The sequence below is a fragment of the Schistocerca americana genome, chromosome 8, assembly GCF_021461395.2.
Source record: "Schistocerca americana isolate TAMUIC-IGC-003095 chromosome 8, iqSchAmer2.1, whole genome shotgun sequence".
NCBI lineage: Eukaryota > Metazoa > Arthropoda > Insecta > Orthoptera > Acrididae > Schistocerca > Schistocerca americana.
Window position 1 is genome coordinate 121852444 of NC_060126.1, and position 21682 is coordinate 121874125.

Genomic DNA, 21682 nt, shown 5'->3' on the forward strand with positions numbered 1-21682 from the left:
TATATTTTCTTCTGTCATCGATTAAATTCAATCTCTCTTGTGTTACCCAAGGATTTCTACTATTGCTCCTCTTTTTACGTACTTGATCCTCTGCTGCATTCACTCTTTCATCTCTCAAAGCTACCCATTCTTCTTCTACAGTATTCCTTTCCCCTGTTCTTGTCAGTCATTCTCTAATGCTCCCTCTGAAACATTCTAGTTTGCTGTTTCTTCAGTTTTAATCTGCAATTCATAATCAATAAATTGTAGTAAGAGTCCACATCTGCACCTGAAATGTCTTACTATTTAAAACCTGGTTATGAAATCTCTGTCTTACCATAATATAATCAATCTGGAACCTTCCAGTATCTCCAGGTCTCTTCCACATATAGAACCTTCTTTTATGATTCTTAAACCAAGTGTTAGCAGTGATTAAATTATGCTCTGTGCAATCTTCTACCAGGTTGCTTCCTCTTTCATTTCTTTATCTCAGTCCATATTCACCTACTACTTTTCCTTCTCTTCCTTTTCCTACTATCGAATTCCAGTCCCCCATGACTATTAAATTTTCATCTCCATTAACTATCTGAATAATTTCTTTTATCTCACCATACATTTCGTCCATGCCGTCCTCATCTGCAGAGCTAGTTGGCATATTAATCTTGTACTACTGTAGTGGGTGTGTGCTTCGTATCTATCTTGGCTACAATAATACGTTCAGTATGCTGGTCATTATAGCTTATCCATATTCCTATTTTTTTATTCATTATTTTAGCTACTCCTGCATAACCCATATTTGATTTTGTATTTATAATCCTGTATTCACCTGACCAAAAGTCTTGTTCCTCCTGCCACTGAACTTCACTAATTCCCACTATATCTAGCTTTAACCTATCCATTTCCCTTTTTAAATTTTCTAACCTACTGACATTCCACACTCTGATCCATAGAACACCAGTTTTGTTTCACCTGATAATGACGTCCTAAGTAGTCACCGCCCGGGGATCCGTATGGGGGACTATTTTACCTCTGGAATTTTTTACACAAGAGAATGTCATCATAATTTAATCATACAGTAGAGCTGCATGACCTTGGAAAAATAACGCTGTAGTTTCCTCTTGCTTTCAGCCATTTTGAATAATGTTACAAGGCCAGATCAGTCAATCATCCAGACTGTTGTCCCTGCAACTACTAAAAATGCTGCTGCCCCTCTTCAGGAACCACATGTTTGTCTGGCCTCTCAACAGATATCCCTCCATTATGGTTGCACCTATGGTGTGGCTATCCGTATCACTAAGGCATGCAAGCCTCCCCACCAAGGGCAAGGTCCATGGTTCATGTTAACTTATACCTATAAAATTTTCAAAATAACTGTAGCTTGGAAGTGATTCGTTGTGGAACTATAGCCATAAAATGACATCCTGTTAAGTGATGGTGCTTGGATATGCCTAACAATGCAGCGCAGCTAATTATCTTAATAATTTTAAGGTGATATGGTAGTTATGCATACAAGTAACTGATTTACTAGTCATGAAACATCAAAGAAAATGTGAATGAAACGTAAACACTCTTGGATGAGAATTTAAAATTTACCTAGCTATGACTGTTCACTTGAAACCATTATCTTCAGCTAAGTTGATTATTAACTGCACTACTTAGCATAACAGGTATTTGCTGTGGCACGATAGTTTAAATGCGCACACATGCACATGCTTGTCACCGATCGGCTGTCATTTTGTGGCTGTGGCACCATAATGGTACATTTCTGACCTTCGATTATTTGAGAAATTTTGTAGAATTTGAAGTCCCCCTGCTCAGAAATGACTATCTGGTTGTTTTTCTCCCCCTCTGTGCATGTATATGTTCACTGTTGGACAGACACAACAAAAAGACTGCTAAACAAGTGAACTTTCACCTCAGCCAAAAAGCCTTCTCTTGAATTACACAAAAAGCACACACACATATTCATGCAACTGCACACGACCACTGTCCACTGTCTCTGGCTGCTAAGGCAAAACTGTATGAAGAGTTGCATTTGCGTGAATGTGCGTGTGCTGTGTGTAGCTTACTTGTTTAGCAGTATTTTGTTGCGCCTCAACATTTCTACTTTATGGTAAGATGAAATCTATCCTTTTTATAATATTGTCGTTATTCCATCCTGGATTTTCCATTGTTTTAGATATTCACTCTGTGTCTTGTAGCCCCAACCCTATTTGATAAGTGTGTTGTAATTCTTTTGTGGGACTCTTGTTAGTCACATTTTACAGTATTTGGTTTTTCCTATATCATATACATGATAACTTTTCTTCAGAAAGCATTGTAACATTGCAGGTGCAACAAATGTTTTTGGAAGTGTTGGGAAAGTAAATGTCGAGAGTTGGCGTTGCTGCATGACTTTGCGTGGACATAATGGTGATGTCCTGGATATGGCATGGTCTCCACATGATGCGTGGCTTGCGTCTTGTTCTGTTGACAACACAGTGATTGTGTGGAATGCTCTTAAGATGCCAGGTAATAACAATGATTTATACATTTCATACATAAAGTTTTGAAACACGAAGCAGTCCGTTGCTTCATAAATAGGCAACTACTTGAACTATCGTTTGTGATAAATATCTGTAAAGGTACCTCATAGGCTTTTGGAAAACAAATTAGATGAAAATAAACCAACTTAGAGGAGTTCCTCTTATTAAGGTTGTTTTTTGTTTTAGTAAATCCAGTCTCCTGAATTAAATGTAGTTCACAAACAAATAATCTTAGAATATTGAATAATATGCAGATTTTTGTGGCATTACAGAAGCACACAATTGTCAGATGATAGGCAATTTCTTGTTTATAAGGTAGTGCTCAGATGAGAGTTGGTCCTACAAATATGTGTTCTGAAAAGCGTGGCATGTTAAAACAGATGAAAACCTGATCATATCATAAGCAACAGAAAATAATTTTTGCTCGTGAAGAATAAATATTAATGGCATTTGTCTTATATATAGTGGAAATTAATGGTTAAAAAGTTGTACTATAGTTCTGCCTTGTGTAAGACATCATTAGTTTGTTTTTTCTGCACCTGTACGTGTTTCAGCACATTATTGCACCTTCAGTGGACCATTTATTTGATTGTGTTATTTAAAAATAAGCAATATCTTGTATTGATAATGCCACAGGTACTCTTAACATCACGCTCTGCTGGTTTAAATAAGAAGTTATTATTTGACTTTTATTTATTTTGCAGATGAATTAGTTGGAACTCTAATTCAGTACATATTATCTAGAGTCAGTATTTTATCAGATAATAGTGAGAATAAGATAACGTGAATTCAACCAATGGAAAATCCTGAATGGAATGTAACAATAACATGAAAAGGATATTTGCTCTACTCACCATGTAGCAGAAATGCTGACTCGCAAGTAGGCTCAACAAAAAGACTGTCAGGAAGTGAGCTTTCAGCCAACTAAGCCTTCATCAGAAAACACACACACACACACACACACACACACACACACACACACACACACACACACACACACACCTGACAACAGTCTCTATATTCATGTGTGTGTGAGTTGTGAGTTGCATTTGTGTGTGTGTGTGTGTGTGTGTTTTATTTATTTCTGATGAAGGCTCACTTCCGGAGAGTCTTTACGTTGTGCCTATCTGCAACTCAGCGTCTTCACTATAATGTGAATTCTTCACTTTGTTGTTGAATAAAGGGGTCCTGTGCTCTTAGACATAAATAAAATCCTGACAACATTTGTGTATGACTTCCCACTTATTTCTTTCCAGCCCAGCGGACAGATTAACAAATTTTAACAAACTTTGATTTGCTTTTGCAGATCAATCCAATTTCAAATCTTGATTTTACAGCCATCTTCATACAGTATTATGCAGAGAACTGGAAAACAATGTGCTGCTTGATATTTTATTTTAATATATTAGCTTATTTCAGCTTATTCCCTTCATCAGTACATGTCCTGATGTTGTAGGGACATATGTCAACTTAATATTATTTTCATATATAAAAACAAAGATGAGGTGACTTACCGAACAAAAGTGCTGGCAGGTCGATAGACACACAAACAAACACAAACACACACACAAAATTCAAGCTTTCGCAACAAACTGTTGCCTCATCAGGAAAGAGGGAAGGAGAGGGGAAGACGAAAGGAAGTGGGTTTTAAGGGAGAGGGTAAGGAGTCATTCCAATCCCGGGAGCGGAAAGACTTACCTTAGGGGGAAAAAGGACAGGTATACACTCGCACACACGCACATATCCATCCACACATACAGACACAAGCAGACATATTTAAAGACAAAGAGTTTGGGCAGAGATGTCAGTCGAGGCAGAAGTGTAGAGGCAAAGAAGTTGTTGAAAGACAGGTGAGGTATGAGTGGCGGCAACTTGAAATTAGCGGAGATTGAGGCCTGGCGGATGACGAGAAGAGAGGATATACTGAAGGGCAAGTTCCCATCTCCGGAGTTCGGATAGGTTGGTGTTGGTGGGAAGTATCCAGATAACCCGGACGGTGTAACACTGTGCCAAGATGTGCTGGCTGTGCACCAAGGCATGTTTAGCCACAGGGTGATCCTCATTACCAACAAACACTGTCTGCCTGTGTCCATTCATGCGAATGGACAGTTTGTTGCTGGTCATTCCCACATAGAATGCATCACAGTGTAGGCAGGTCAGTTGGTAAATCACGTGGGTGCTTTCACACGTGGCTCTGCCTCTGATCGTGTACACCTTCCGGGTTACAGGACTGGAGTAGGTGGTGGTGGGAGGGTGCATGGGACAGGTTTTGCATCGGGGGCGGTTACAAGGATAGGAGCCAGAGGGTAGGGAAGGTGGTTTGGGGATTTCATAGGGATGAACTAACAGGTTACGAAGGTTAGGTGGACGGCGGAAAGACACTCTTGGCGGAGTGGGGAGGATTTCATGAAGGATGGATCTCATTTCAGGGCAGGATTTGAGGAAGTCGTATCCCTGCTGGAGAGCCACATTCAGAGTCTGGTCCAGTCCCGGAAAGTATCCTGTCACAAGTGGGGCACTTTTGTGGTTCTTCTGTGGGGGATTCTGGGTTTGAGGGGACGAGGAAGTGGCTCTGGTTATTTGCTTCTGTACCAGGTCGGGAGGGTAGTTGCGGGATGCGAAAGCTGTTTTCAGGTTGTTGGTGTAATGATTCAGGGATTCCGGACTGGAGCAGATTCGTTTGCCACGAAGACCTAGGCTGTAGGGAAGGGACCGTTTGATGTGGAATGGGTGGCAGCTGTCATAATGGAGGTACTGTTGCTTGTTGGTGGGTTTGATGTGGACGGACGTGTGAAGTTGGCCATTGGACAGGTGGAGGTCAACGTCAAGGAAAGTGGCATGGGATTTGGAGTAGGACCAGGTGAAACTGATGGAACCAAAGGAGTTGAGGTTGGAGAGGAAGTTCTGGAGTTCTTCTTCACTGTGAGTCCAGATCATGAAGATGTCATCAATAAATCTGTACCAAACTTTGGGTTGGCAGACTTGGGTAACCAAGAAGGCTTCCTCTAAGCGACCCATGAATAGGTTGGCGTACGAGGGGGCCATCCTGGTGCCCATGGCTGTTCCCTTTAATTGTTGGTATGTCTGGCCCTCAAAAGTGAAGAAGTTGTGGGTCAGGATGAAGCTGGCTAAGGTGATGAGGAAAGAGGTTTTCACTGTTCCATTAATATTATTTTCATATATTTGTATATTTTTCCCGCGTGGAATGTTTCCCTATTATATTCATATCATTAATATTATTTTCACACAAACAAACACAAACATACACACAAAATTCTAGCTTTCGCAACCAACGGTTGCTTCGTCAGGAAAGAGGGAAGGAGAGGGAAAGACGAAAGAATGTGGGTTTTAAGGGAGAGGGTAAGGAGTCATTCCAATCCCGGGAGCGGAAAGACTTACCTTAGGGGGAAAAAAGGACGGGTATAAACTCGCGTGCACACACACACATATCCATCCGCACATACACAGACACAAGCAGACATTTGTAAAGGCAAAGAGTTTGGGCAGAGATGTCAGTCGAGACATCTCTGCCCAAACTCTTTGCCTTTACAAATGTCTGCTTGTGTCTGTGTATGTGCGGATGGATATGTGTGTGTGTGCGAGTGTGTATACCCATCCTTTTTTCCCCCTAAGGTAAGTCTTTCCGCTCCCGGGATTGGAATGACTCCTTACCCTCTCCCTTAAAACCCACATCCTTTCATCTTTCCCTCTCCTACCTTCTTTCCTGACGAAGCAACCGTTGGTTGCGAAAGCTAGAATTTTGTGTGTTTGTTTGTGTGTCTATCGACCTGCCAGCGCTTTTGTTTGGTAAGTCTCATCATCTTTGTTTTTAGATATATTTTTCCCACGTGGAATGTTTCCCTCTATTATATTAATATTATTTTCAGCAACATTTTAAAATTGTCAATAATTTGCTGTTGTACATACATTATTACATAATTTTTTGGAAGCTAACAGTTGTAGGAGTTCAAGTTTGGCATCTGGTCGTTTCCTCAAAGATATTTCAACATACAATATATTCAGCATAACTTCATACAACTACTGCCATCGTATATCTTCAACAATTACTAACTAACTGCGCTGACACAGCCACTTTAGTATGTATATTAATGTAACAAACACAAGCTTACAAGTGTTTTATTAAAACAGTTACTTTAATTACCTTAAAATGAAAATTACGTATTCACAAATATTCTGGTGCGACATTAGGCTTTATAAAAAGAAGGAGAAATTTTTTGATTTTCTGTGCAAACTTTCATGAAATGAATCTCTTCATGAAATTACTGTCAAGGTGCTTAATTATTTAAATTACTCTCATTTACAGAGGCTTCAATGCTGTAGTCAAATTATTTACTGCACCTAATTATTTTATGAGCTGTGTTGAAGGTCATGATCTAAAGAACACTATACAGTTTCAGTAATCAGACCGGACATTACTAAGTGTTTTTTTCTGGGACTTTATTTTTGTTAATTTTACAAAATTGGATTATCCAAGTGAAAATTCATCATTCTGAATTAGGAGTTACCATCCTAACAAAACAGGAAGATACATGCATGAAAATTCAAAGTATCGTATTTTTGTAAATAAACTAGAATGACTGACTTGTCATTTGTGAGACATTTAGTAATCACAGATAGTATCAAATAAAGAATAATAACTGTGGAATAATTTCACTTAGGTTTAAATATAAGATAATGTGATAAAAGATACAGTGTATCGAGTAATATATTAAATATCGTACATCAAGGTGATTCGTAAACATATGTATCATATACTTCAATATTTGAGTCTCAGTCCATTATAGTACACACTCCTACAGCCTATTATAGTTTTTTTGTATTTTCTGTCTGTTTTTTTAAATTGTTAAAGGTATAGCTAACAATAGATACACAATTGTGGTGATTAACAGTTTCCTGCCTGTGATAATGATACTTAAAGCAAGGCAGTTTCTTCTTCAGCTTATGTTAGGAATAAGAGAATGCATAGAATATTTTCATGAATTAAGTCCCCAGTTTTCATCTTCTTACAGAAATGGTAGCAGTACTGAAAGGTCATTCTGGACTAGTGAAGGGTGTTGCATGGGATCCTGTAGGCAAATATATGGCTTCACAATCTGATGACAAGACATTGAGGGTTTGGAGAACAGCAGACTGGAAAGAGGATTCAGTCATCACTGAACCATTTGAAGAGGTTTTTATCTCTTAAAATTATAATTTTGCGCAAATATTATTCTACGAATTTTCATGTTAATATGAATGTTGACTTCAATGGCTGGTAACGTACTGGTGTCCTTATTTAAGTAATTACATTGTAGAAATACTGCTCCTTGTTTTATATCTGAGAGGGTAGAACATTAACAGTATTAGATCATAAATGTGTCCAAGAAACTCCTACTAGGAATTCAATTTTTAACTCTACCAAACCAGAAGGTATCATTTTAGGATGGAGTCAGATTTCAAAACCTGTTGATTGTTTCACTGTGGCTTTCTGAATAATCTGTTTGTTGATTGGCATATTTTCTTTCCCTTTGTTTATGTAACTGACACAGGTATTTGAAATGGGGTGCTGTGATTGAGGTAATGAATGCATGCCATTTGAATGAAATAAGGTCAAATGTAACTGTACTGTTGCATATTGCAACAGCATTGCTGGCAAGGCTTAGGAACATTGTTAATTGAATTTGATCATCTCAGAGTTATCTGATACATAAAATGAACACTAGGAATACAAGAATATACTCAAACCCTTACTCCTGGAGTACATTAATAATTTGATAAATAAAGTAGATACATTTTATGTATATTATTTCAGGATACTGCTGCTATTTTCTGAAGCTTGATTGTAGAGTTGTGTAGTTAGGTGGTAAGTTTATTTTGGCAAGTTTATTTTGGCTGCAGGTGATCTGCAGTTAAAATGTGCTATTAATATATACAATTTTTATGTTATATATCTGATTGGTTTAGTAACAGTGTGTCGAATACTCATTTTCATATCTCATCATTGACATTGTGGCTGTCAAATTTTGCTGCTTATTGTATTTTGTAGTTGAAATTTTCATTTTTTATTAATTTTTAACAGCTTCACTTCACATTAGCCAATTATATTGTATGGTTACATATTAATTTTTTTATCGGTACAGTTATGTGGTGGTTATATATTCTTTGTATAGGTCTGTATGAGTATTCTTTGCATATCATGTTATTTTTTACCACGTCCTAAAATTTTGACAAAATTTTCAATAAAATTTTTATGCTTGAGTTAAGTCAATTCGTTTAGGATCTTGTCTGGGCATTTTTGTATGTGTAGTGTCTATTTCTCTTTCTTCTAAAAGGGTCATTATTGGGCCTTTTGGTATTATATGTAGGATTTTCATTGTGTGCTCAGACTGCTTTATGTTTTGGGTTTCTGTTTTCATATGGCAGAAAAATTTTGAGAGATTTGTGTCATTCTTTCAGGTGTGTTCTCAATATCTGATCAGAAAATTTCATTCTGTTTGGTTTACATAGAATTTTTACTATCATTAAAATTGATTTAATATAGTCCTGGATACTTGTGTGTTGGTGTTTTTGTTTGCTGGCCTGGATTTTTGTTTTTATGTTATCTCACTGTATTATTTTTTAACCCCATAACTTACCAATTTTTTAAAAAAATTATGTTCCAAAAAATGATTATTTTTTTTATTAATGAAAACATCCTGTAACGAATGGCAGCACTTACAGATATATGAAGACAACTTAGAAAGCTCAAAATAATGAGTTACAAAGTTTTGAAAATCACCAATAATAAAATCCCATGTATATTTGGGCACTGAACTTTGACTAAAATATAGTGAAACTTGAATTCATTTTTTAGTTTTTGTATAGCTGTGAAATCTAACCATGTATTTCAGAATGTTTCCTGTGAACATAAACTTTGGAGGAGTTGTATGGAGCACAATGGATGTGTTTCATGTTGTTCCACTGGTGAGCACTTATCACCCTGCTGACGAACTGTCATCACTTTCAGTCTCTAATGAAGTAACATCATATTCTTCTTCACTTTCTGAGCTGCTAAACTCAGTGTCAAATTCAGGCTTGCTATAGCAAATATTTTTTGAAAGCATTGCTTAAACAACAATATAGGAGAAAGCGCAAAGTTTGTTGTCAAATATCCAAAGCTGCACACAGTAAAGATGATATCTTATAGCAACCACATCAACCAAAACAGGACAGCCAGGCTACAAATGTAGTACCGGGTGCTCTCTAGTGGTTGAACATGAAACTATTGTGCTGAAAGAGATATAAGCAGAGTCTTATATTTTCAAAGCCCTCTTGTTAACTTGCCTGATTGTACTTGGGATTTTAAGTTTCTGTTAAAATAATAAATTCGAGGTAACTTGACGTTTTATGTTAAGAATTTAGTAATGAATTTAATTTGTCTGATATATTTCCTATGTATGTATGTGGTTTTCCATCTTGGCGTTTTTTGTGTTAGTTTTATGTCAGCATTAATATAAAATCAGTTGTAATGATTGCAAAAAATTCTATATAAGCCAGACAGGATGAAATTTTCTGTATATTGAGAGCAGTCCAGCAATAGAGATACAAATCCCTCCACTTTTTTTGCCCAATTGAAAACAGAAAACCATAATATAACTAATTTTATCATGCAATGAAAATTCTACATATAATACCTAAAGAAGAAAGAAAACTGGCCATCTGTGGATCAGAGCGTGGAATGTCACATCCCTTAATTGGGCAGGTAGGTTAGAAAATTTAAAAAGGGAAATGGAAAGGTTAAAGTTAGATATAGTGGGAATTAGTGAAGTTTGGTGGCAGAAGGAAGAAGACTTCTGGTCAGGTGAATACAGGGTTATAAATACAGAATCAAGTAGGGGTAATGTAGGAGTAGGCTTAATAATGTATAGCATAATAGGAATGTGGGTAAGCTACTACAAACAGCATAGTGAACGCATTATTGTGGCCAAGATAGATACGAAGCCTACCACAGTAGTACAAGTTTACATGCCAACTAGCTCCGCAGATGACAAAGAAAGTGGTGAAATGTATCATGAGATAAAAGAAATTATTCAGATAGTGAAGGGAGATGAAAATTTAAGTCATGGGTGACTGGAGCTCGATAGTAGGAAAAGGAAGAGAAGGAAGCATAGTAGGTGAATATGGAATGGAAGTAAGGAATGAAAGAGGAAGCATCCTGGTAGAATTTTGTACAGAGCATAACTAAATCATAGCTAACACTTGGTTCAAGAATCATGAAAGAACGTTGTATACATGGAAGAAGCCTGGAGATTCTGGGAGGTCTCAGATAGAGTATATAATGGTAAGACAGAGATTCAGGAACCAGGTTTTAACTTATAAGACATTTCCAGGGGCAGATGTGGACTCTGACCACAGTCTATTGGTTATGAACTGTAGATTAAAACTGAAGAAATTGCAAAAAGGTGGGAATTTAAGGAGATGGGACCTGGATAAACTGACTAAACCAGAGGTTGTATAGAGTTTCAGGGAGAGCATAAGGGAACAATTGACAAGAATGGGGGAAAGAAATACAGTAGAAGAAGAATGGGTAGCTCTGAGGGATGAAGTAGTGAAGGCAGCAGAGGATCAAATAGGTAAAAAGACAAGGGCTAATAGAATCGCTAGGGTAACAGAAGAGAGATTGCATTTAATTGATGAAAGGAGAAAATATAAAAATGGAGTAAGTGACGCAGGCAAAAAGGAATACAAATGTCTCAAAAATGATATCGACAGGAAGTGCAAAATGGCTAAGCAGGGATGGCTAGAGGACAAATGTAAGGATGTAGAGGCTTATCTCATGAGGGGTAAGATAGATACTGCCTACAGGAAAATTAAAGAGATTTTTGGAGAAATGAAAACCACTTGCATGAATATCAAGAGCTCAGATGGAAACCCAGTTCTAAGCAAAGAAGGGAAAGCAGAAAGGTGGAAGGAGTATATAGAGGGTCTATACAAGGGCGATGTTCTTGAGGGCAAATTTATGGAAGTGGAAGAGGATGTAGATGAAGAAGAAATAGGAGATATGTTACTGTGTGAAGAGTTTAACAGAGCACTGAAAGACATAAGTTGCAACAAGGCCCCGGGAGTAGACAACATTCCATTAGAACTACTGACAGCTTTGGAGAGTCAGGCCTAACAAAACTCTACCATCTAGTGAGCAAGATGTACGAGACAGGCAAAATATACTCAGACTTGAAGAAGAATACAATAATTCCAGTCCGAAAGAAAGCAGGTGTTGACAGATGCGAAAATTACCGAACTATCAGTTTAATAAGTGACAGCTGCAAAATACTATCACGAATTCTTTACAGACGAATGGAAAAACTGGTAGAAGCCGACCTTGGGGAATTCCATAGAAATGTTGGAACACATGAGGCAATACTGATCTTAAAACTTATATTAGAAAATAGATTAAAGAAAGGCAAACATGTGAAGACTTAGAGAAAGCTTTTGACAACGTTGACTGGAATACTGTCTTTCAGGGGTAAAATACAGGGAGCGAAAGGCTATTTACAATGTGTACAGAAACAAGATGTGCGGCTATAAGAGTAGAGGGGCATGAAAGGGAAGCAGTGGTTTGGAAGGGAGTGAGACAGGGTTGTAGCCTATCCCCAATGTTATTCAATCTGTATATTGACCAAGCAGTAAAGGAAACAAAAGAAAAATTCGGAGTAGGTATTAAAATCCGTGGAGAAGAAATAAAAACTTTGAGGTTCACCAATGACATTGTAATTATGTCGGAGACAGCAAAGGACCTCGAAGAGCAGCTGAACAGAATGGACAGTGTCTTGAAAGGAGGATATAAGATGAACATCAACTGAAGCAAAACAAAGGTAATGGAATGTAGTTAAATTAAATAGGGTGATGCTGAGGGAATTAGATTAGGAAATGAGACATTTAAAGTAGTAAATGAGTTTTGCTACTTGGGGAGCAAAATAATTGATGATGGTCGAAGTAGAGAGGATATTAAATGTAGACTCGAAATTGCGAGGAAAGTGTTTCTGAAGAAGAGAAATTTGTTAACATTGAGTATAGATTTAAGTGTCAGGAAATCGTTTCTGAAAGTTTTTGTATGTAGTGTAGCCATGTATGGAATTGAAATGTGGACGATAAATAGTTTAGACAAGAAGAGAATAGAAGCTTTCGAAATGTGGTTCTACAGAAGAATGCTGAAGATAAGATGGGTAGATCACATAACTAATGAGGAGGTTTTGAATGGAATTGGGGAGAAGAAAAATTTGTGGCACAACTTGACTAGAAGAAGGGATTGGTTGGTAGGGCATATTCTTAGGCATCAAGGGATCACCAATTTAGTATTGGAGGGCAGCATGCAGGGTAAAAATCGTAGAGGGAGACCAAGAGATGGATACACTAAACTGATTCAAAAGGATGTAGGTTGCAGTAGGTACTGGGAGATGAAGAAGCTTGCACAGGATAGAGTAGCATGGAGAGCTGCATCAAACCAGTCTCTGAACTGAAGACCTTAACAGCAACAACAACAACAACAACATCCAATAATGGCCCTTTTAGAAGAAATAGAAACACACACACAAAAACCCCTAAGTGAACAGAGTGAACTTAAACATAAAAATTTTATTAAAAGGTTTGTCAAAATAGATATTATGATAGGGAAAGACTATTCATACAAACCCGCACAGAGAATCTATAAGCACTATATAATTCCATAGATGAATAAGATAAATATGTAATGATACAACATCATCGACTTTGTCAAGGAAAGCTGTCAAATTTATAGAAAACAAAAATTTAAACCAAAAATTACTCAGCAACAACATCCTTTGTTGAGAAAAGAATATATCTAATCAAAACCAACTCATTCTGCACTACAAATCCGATACATGGTCTTATTTGACAGCCACAATGTCAATGATGAGATATGGAAGTAAGTACTTGAACATTACTTTAAAAAAAAATTGCAATGTGCTGGTATAATATACATAAAATGTCACTACAAGATAACAACTACACTTCAAGCCCTGAGTAATAAAAAATTGTACCACTATTGATAACTAAAGTGTTGAGTTTTCTTGCAGAGGACATACATAAACTCTTCTTCTTCTTTCAAATAACCCATTTGGAGGGTACGATGAATCAACTTTGGCTACTCTTTGTTGTATTAGATTTCCTTAGTTTCCAAATTTCCTTCATCCTTTAAGAGTGTTGTTCCCTTTCTTCTTGGGTCCAATATTGTCTAGTTGTTTTCTTTCTCTCCTGAAATTCTGCCTTTCGAACTGCCTTTCTGAAATATGTTCTGTTTTCTATTGTGTCCGTTGCAATTCCAGCATTTTCCATGTCCTTTTCAATCTCTTATGAACTATGCGGGCTTGGATTTGTAGCTATTGAGTAATGTGAATATCCACTTGGTCAGTCTGTTCTTATTGATTCTGAATACATGTCCAAAACACTGCAGCCTCCTCTTCCTCATTACATCAGTTAGTTTTTCAGTTTTCGAGTATAGCTCTCTGTTTGTTTATCAAATTATTTGTTGCTTGCTTAAGGTAGGTTTCAGGATGCTCTGACTCATCTTTCGCACACTGCTGTAGACCCCCAGAATCCGAATGCCTACTTTTAATTTCCTTACATAAACTCTGTGTGTCGCCTTTGTCGAAAATACCTATTTGGCATTCAGATAAAACCCAAATGTTGAATCAGGTTCCAGTTGAGCTTGAGAGAAGTGTGTCATCTAATTGTGCATTACAAAATCTTCAGTGAGTGGCTTCCAGACTCTTTGTTTTAACATATGTATACATATGGAACTTAAAAATTTTGGTTCTAATTATTAATAATAAGAGGGAATGGCAACTGGATCATATATTTAGGGGTAAATTTCACCATCGTGAAATCTACAGTGTCAAAGTTTTAAGAGGTGAAGACTCAGGGTCAGACCACTATGTCCTGAAGATCAAAATAAAAAAATTAACACCAATGGTAAAGAAAAGATCTCAGAAAAAAACTAGAAGAAAATTCAACCCAACCATCTTAACAAAAAATGAGGAAATACGCTAGGAAATCAGGTGAAGGATCTATCAACTATAATACGCTAGTAGAATTAACAACTAAATTAAAATCCATAGCAGAAGAGTTGGCTCCAATAAATCCTAGGAAGAAACATGAGTGGTGGAATGAAGGCATTAGAAAGAAGACACCAAGCTTGGATAAAGCATCAAGTCCAAAAGTCTGAAGAATCACATCTAGAACTTATGAAGCAAAGAAAGTCAAATCATAAAATCATCAGACAGACAAAACACAAACATCTTAAAATACCATAGAGAAGATAGAAGAACACTTCCAGAAGAAACAGTCAAGAGATTATTACAAAACCTATGGGAGATATCTTAAAAAGTATGAGTTCCCAACATTGCTGCTGGGAGATAAGTCAGGAAAGTTGGGGCATAGTAATCAAGAAAATGCAGAGATCCTTGCAGAGACTTTCAATAAACTTTTAAATTGTGATGGCCCACTGGAAACATTTCAAGTAGACACTGAAGCACCTATTTTAACCACCCCAGAGCTAATAGGCCCTCCAACTATCAAAGAGGTAGAGGTGAAATTCAGGAACAAAAATATTACAAGGCATGTGGTGAAGACTATGTATTTGCAGAAATCTGGAAGAATGCTGGAAAATGTGCGGTCATAAATTCCACCAACATCTAATTGAAATGTGGATCACAGAGAAAATTCCAGAGCACCGGACCTCAGGAATAATACATAAATTGTTGAAACAAATTTCGGGCTTGCAGCCGGGAAAATTTTAAAATTCAAATCCATTCAGCTTTTTTTTATTTTTTATTTTTTTTAATTTTTAAAGATAATTAAAGAGGAATAAACCTTCTGGACTGCACATAAAAAATTTTCTCCCGCATAATTTACAATAGGATGAAAAACATTATGGAACAACAACTTGGAGAATACCAAGGATGATTTTGACCATACAGAAGGTGCGCAGACCAAATTCTTAGCCTGAAACTAATAACGGAGTGTTACAAGTGTAGAAGCAAACAGTTATTCATCCCATTCATAGATTTGGAAAAAAAAAACGTATAATAGTGTTCATAGGAACCACACTTCTAAAAATCCTTAGATCATATGGCCGCCATCCCACACTGGGAAAACTCATTCAGCTAACTTTAACTAACACAAATTCAAAGGTCAAATTTAGAGGAGAAATGTCAAAAGCTTTCACAATAAAAACAGGACTCAGACAAGGTGATGGATTGTCCCCTTTGATTTCCAATGTGGCCCTCTATTACATCATGACAATCTGGCAAAAAGAAAATCCATGTAAAATCAAAATTGGAGGAAAATCAGCAATAAGAGCAAACTACCCTGGGTTTGCTGACAATTTATCTCTCTAAGCCCGTGACATAGAAGAAGTTCATGCTCAGATCACAAGTTTCCAGAAAATTGCTTCAAATACAGGAATCTGAAACCATGCCCATGAAACCTCTATGTATAGATAAAATCTTCATAAATGATGAATCAATTAACATAGTTCTACAGTTCAAATATCTTGGAGAAATTATTTTGCACTACTTGGGTGGAAAGCAACATGGATAAATAGAACCAACAAAATGAAAAAAGCACAATTTCTAACCTGGTCAACATATAATAAGAAATGCCCGTTAGTAGACACTACAATCCAACATTACAAAACTGTAACTCTCCCGGAAGCAACTTATACTTGTGAAAGTCTGTCCCAATGACCAGCACAAAGAAAAAGAAAAGAATCTCATATTTCTTTCATGTCTTATGACTCCCCGATAACAGGATTTTAAAACAACTAGTGATGAGAAGTCTCGGAAAGAAGACAGGAGGACAGTGGGCCAAAGAAATTCAACAAGATCTTGAAGCAGTCGGACTTAGAATTACTGATGCAGAGAACAAAAACAAAATCAACACTCTCCTTATGAACAATAAATTTTCAGCAGAAATGATGTACAGAAGACTGGTAGATACTTCAGACGGGTTAAGAAAATTGTGTTTGGAACAAATGAAAAATACTGGACTGTGCACAAAAAGCAAGTAGTCCAATCTTCAAAGAGAAAGTGAACATGGAATGTGGTTCAGCATGGCCAATCAAGTTAGTAATAATAATATAATAATAATAATAATAATAACAAATTGCTGTTATTCTTGCACTGGAGAAAACTTGCAAAATACTTCTGACATACCTTCCTGTCCACATCTAAACCTACTGCTTCAAAATTGCTATTAACTAAAGGAAGTCGTTTTAAGATGTCAGGTCATGACAGGAGTAGTATGTAGAATTTATTAAATATTTAGCTGTTGAAGCTGGAACATTGTCATTGCTCAGTGAGAGGTTTGAGACTTAATAGAAACTATAGAACTAAACACAGATTGATGTGTCGTATCCATGTTCTGCTTTTGTGGCCTCATTGGACCACTTCAGTCAGAAATTTTCTGATCATCATCATCAATAAGTTTTCTTTCCGAATTGCCCAGTACCGTTTCATGTGCTCCAACCTTTTTTATCATTCCTCATCTGTAAATACTCCTTGTATTTTATATTGTTTGTCTGTTTTTAATTTGAATCATATTTTTATGTTTTTCAGGGGTCCTCACACCTGTGACCAAAAAAGAGAGATTCTTTTTTCCCCATATAGTGTCTGTAATTGGCTCTCATTCATTGTACATCACTTTATTTGGAGCAATCTGCCATTGTCCATCTTTTTGATATTTCTTATTAATACACGTTCCGGGTATTTTTTCCCTGCTTTTGGGATTATGTCAATTCTACTTTTCTAAGTGACTTTGAAAGGAGTTTCATTTCTGTTGAATCGCCATCCTGTAATGTTTTAAGCCTTGATTGATAGACTCTTTTTGTTGTATGTAGATCATGTTAAATTTAAGCTTTTTGAGCAGTGTTCTCCTTGCTAGCGCATGTGGACCTGCACCTTGTCAACGAAAATAGACAACTTAAATGTGAGCACAAGTGTGTGTTCTGAAATAAATTATAATATTATAAAGGTCACTGTTTTTCCTATGACAATGTCCCAAAAAATGTTATCATTTTATTAGTTCTTTCTTCCCATCCAGGTTTCTCATCTTTGTGTGTTATAATTTCTCCTAGGTATTTAAATTATTTCTCTATTTTTACTTTCCTGTTATTTACTGTTATGTGGTTGATTACTAGTGGATCTGCTCAGTCTTTTCGAATGGTGTCTGGAATCCTATTGATTGTTGTTATTTTGTAGGCTTGTTATTGGATTTCTGTCTTGTTGACTGTTATTAACTAGGAACACCGACTCATCTGTGAATCCCAAGCTGTTTAAGTTTATTTGGTCTTTCTTGGTTCCAATTCTTATGTTTTGAGCATTTTCCTTGTACCATTATGGTGATTAACTGTCTCCCTGTCTTAACCCTATTTTAATCATAAATGGCTCAGATGTTTCTCCTCTGAACTTTACTTTAGAGTTGGTGTTTTTTTGAGTTAATTTTATCATATTTATTAATTTGGGATGGCATCTCAAATTCCTTTGTATCTTCATCATTGAAGACCTGTGAATATAATCATAAGCTTTTTTGAAGTTTACCAAGGTTACAACTTCCTGTTTTTATATGTTCCTCCCTTTATAATAATCCATTACCAATTTCAAATTGATTATTTGTTCTGGCTAGCTTCTCCAAGACATAAATTCTTCTGGCATTATCCTAGTTCCAGTTCAAGTTGATCTTTACAAAGATTATATAAAATTCTTCTATTGACTTCATATGTGTTATCATTCCTCTGCAGTTGTGTGGATTTTGTTTGTCTCCTTTTTTGTGTAGTGACTATAGCTGCAGTCCAATGTTCAGATAGTTCTTTGTTGTTGCAGATTTTCTCTGTGTATTGGTGTAGCGATATCTTCACTGATTCTACTGCATATTTCCAAAGTTTCACTAATATTTGGTGTTCTCCACTTGCTTTGTAGTTTTTGAGCTCTTTCAAAGCTTTGTAGACTTCATGGATTGTGTATGGGTTTATATTTTCTGCTGGTGTTTTAATAGGAGTATCTGTGTTTATTTGCAGTAGTTTACATTTTAGTAACTTGTTTAATGTCCCTGCTAAAATTTCTGTATTTTTCCAGTCGCTTTGGGCCATCTTATTATTTTTATCTTTTTACATTAATATTGGAGAGTCACACCATTGTAATTGTCTGCTAAATATTTTGTAGTAATCCTGTCTGCTAAATATTTTCTAATAATTCCTTGAGTTTGTTTTCTGATTATTTGTTTCTATCATTAGAAGCATGGTGGCCTTTCACTGCACATCTATCTTAGATTTTCCCTATGTTCCTAGCTCACTGTGACCATCTGCTAAGGCAGTGAGGTTCTTCCTTGTGCACTTACTTCCACCCCAAGCTGTTGGTCCTGTTGTGCAAGCAGATAGCTGCCTGTTATGGTCACTGGCATTGGTGTGGTGCAGTAGCTTGGTTCCTAGCAAGGCTTCCATTGACCTGGCATCGCCCTCAGTCTTGTTCTTTTTCTTGTGGAGTCAATATCGATTACAGCCCCCATGACAATGCCGCTATGAATATTCCACATGGTGATGCACTTCGCACCAAGAATCTCATCAACAAGTTTCAAGACTCCCCCATGCCATGCTGTCTTTATACTTTCTACACAGCCCGGTGTGTAAATTTGTGATGTACGCCATGGGAAATTCCATCTATGTTGATGCCCAAATGAGTACTATTTGAGTTCGAATTTAGCCACCAAGCTTCCATCACTGGCCCAACCTGCACCTTGCCACATGCTACTGCCACTCCAGCCATGTGACATGATCACCGAGCTGACTGCATGCTCCCGAAGCTGAATGCTGCAACACGAATCAGTGTGTGCAATTCATGGAGATGCGACCACTGGTGGCCCAGCTCCCAGCACTAGACTCCATGCCGATACCCACACAGACCTCTGCATGTACTGCCACTGCCATTCATGGCTGAGATATGAATGGGAATGTGGATTGCTAGCGAGGCATGCCAGGGTAGTCTGTGCTGTTGTGCACTGTGCCTGCCTAGTGAGCATCAGACCTGGATTTGAATTCCGGCCTTGGTAAACATTTTCATTCATCACTTGAGTCTGCACTATACATTATAGATGCTTGAGACTTAGAAAGATCTCTGGAATCATATATAGTTTCACAGACAGCTGTGACATCGCATGCCTACTGCTCTGTCACCAACGCTGCCAGCCTCATCAGAAGGATCCCTGAGGTGCTGCTAACGACACCACCAGCTGACCTGCAACACATTGCCTAGCAACTGTGTGCACCTCACCTGACTCAGTGCCAGCGTGGCAATGCTGCAGGCAGCTGTGACTCACCTCAACCCTGACCGCTGCCATCACCGCAGCCCCAGCCACAGATGCAGTGACGGCTACAACAACTGCTGCAGCTCTAACCGTTCTGCTGACACCTCTAGCAATATGGCCAGCCTCTGCTGATACCACGAACACTTCAGCCCAGATGCTGCAAACTACAGGGAACCCTACTCTTGGCACTAAGACCCATACAGCTGCTGGGATAAGGTGTGCCCAGCTGCTGCTCGGTCTCCCAGCACTTGTTTGTTTGCAATGGTTGCTCTGCCATGCCATTCCTGATAGATACCAGGTCCAAGTTGCTTCCTGCAGAAGCTCATATGGGGCAATGGTGCTGCCTCAGCTATTCTCCTGATGGCAGTAAATCTCCACCATTGCCACAGCATATATCGTCATATCGTAGACCATGGCCTGTAACAGAACCTTCCCTGGACCTTCACTGACATTGCTGTTACAGACCCATTATCTGAGTGGACTTCATCGGGCACTATCATCTGCTCCCTGCCGTAGCCAGCGACTATCTCATTGGAAGCGATACTGGGAGGTCAACGAAATGTGTCACTCATTCTGCTGTTTTCTCTAGTGTGAAGCATGTGGAATATTCTGGCCCATAAGCTGACCCCCGACACAATTTCCTGCTCTCACAAACTCATTCAGTGCACCAAGGGAGATCTGAACTTCAACTGCCCACTATACCAACACCTCTCCTGGTCCACCCATCTTCTGCCAGTCAAAGCCCCTACCACCGCACCCAGGTCACCAAGGCCAAGTTTGATGAGCTACTCATTGCTGGCCTATTGCATTGTGCAAAGAGCCTGTGGGTGTTCACCCCCCACCTTACCAAGAAGGGGAATGGCTCCTGGCACCTATGCAGTGATTACCATCTCTGATTGGTAACAACAACAACAAAGTACTAGTTAGGGCTACAATTTTTGGCACAATCAATTGTGTCTAGGCTTTCACCCCTATTTCTAGTTGCAACCAAGGACATTTAAAAGACCACCATCATCACAACATTTGGTCTCTAAGAGACCATCTTTATGACCTGTGGCCTCCATAATGCTGCCTAACATTACAGCATTCGTGGACGGTGTCTTTTGATGCTTGCCTGCTGTTTTGCTTACTTGGACAACTTGCTCGTTTTTTCCGTGTTGCCCGAGGAACATCACAAGCACCTCTGGAGTATTTTTGAATGCCTCCAGGATCATCAAAACAGCAAAGTGCATTTGTGGTGCCAGTTGAGGTGGTATTCCTATGTATTATCATCTCCGCCGCCAGCTGGTGACCCTGCCTGACAAGGTACAAGCTGTCCTCGATTTCCTATGCTCGGTGACATTCAAGGACCTCTGCCGCTTCCTTGGCATTTTAAACTACTTCTGCTGCCATCTGAGAAATACTGCTGATATGCAAGAGATTTTCATTCAGTGCTGCCCTTCATGTGGTCAAAGCAATGGGAAACAAGCTGGTGCAGTGGACACCGCAAATGGAAGACAATTACACCACAAAGAGCAACCTGGCAGACACATTCGCCCACCCCCAATCCACTGCCCTGCTTTGCCATCTTGGTCTACACCTGCCAGACACTCATCAGCACTGTCCTGCAGGAGCACACTGACTACATCTAGGAGCCATTCACTCTCTTCTCCAGCAAGCTCTCTGCTGTTCAACAGCATTGGAGCACACACGAAAGGGAGCTCCTTGCCATCTACAAGGCAATCAGATATTTCCAGCTGTTTGAGAAGGCCCATCACTTCATGGTAACCATTGACCACAAATCTATAACGTCTTCCCTGTCAAAAAAACACTGATCTGTGCTCCCC

The 21682-nt window shown here is 38.2% G+C and overlaps 1 protein-coding gene across 2 annotated transcripts in view; it reads left to right on the forward strand.

Annotated features, from left to right (window-relative positions):
• Window positions 1–21682, forward strand: part of LOC124544946 (protein HIRA-like) — a 205381-nt gene that overhangs the window by 34741 nt on the left and 148958 nt on the right. For both annotated transcript variants that reach the window (XM_047123692.1, XM_047123693.1), the window contains 2 exons: window positions 2311–2490; window positions 7535–7695. In XM_047123692.1, the coding sequence (XP_046979648.1) occupies window positions 2311–2490; window positions 7535–7695 (341 nt within the window). The remainder of the gene's footprint in view (window positions 1–2310; window positions 2491–7534; window positions 7696–21682) is intronic.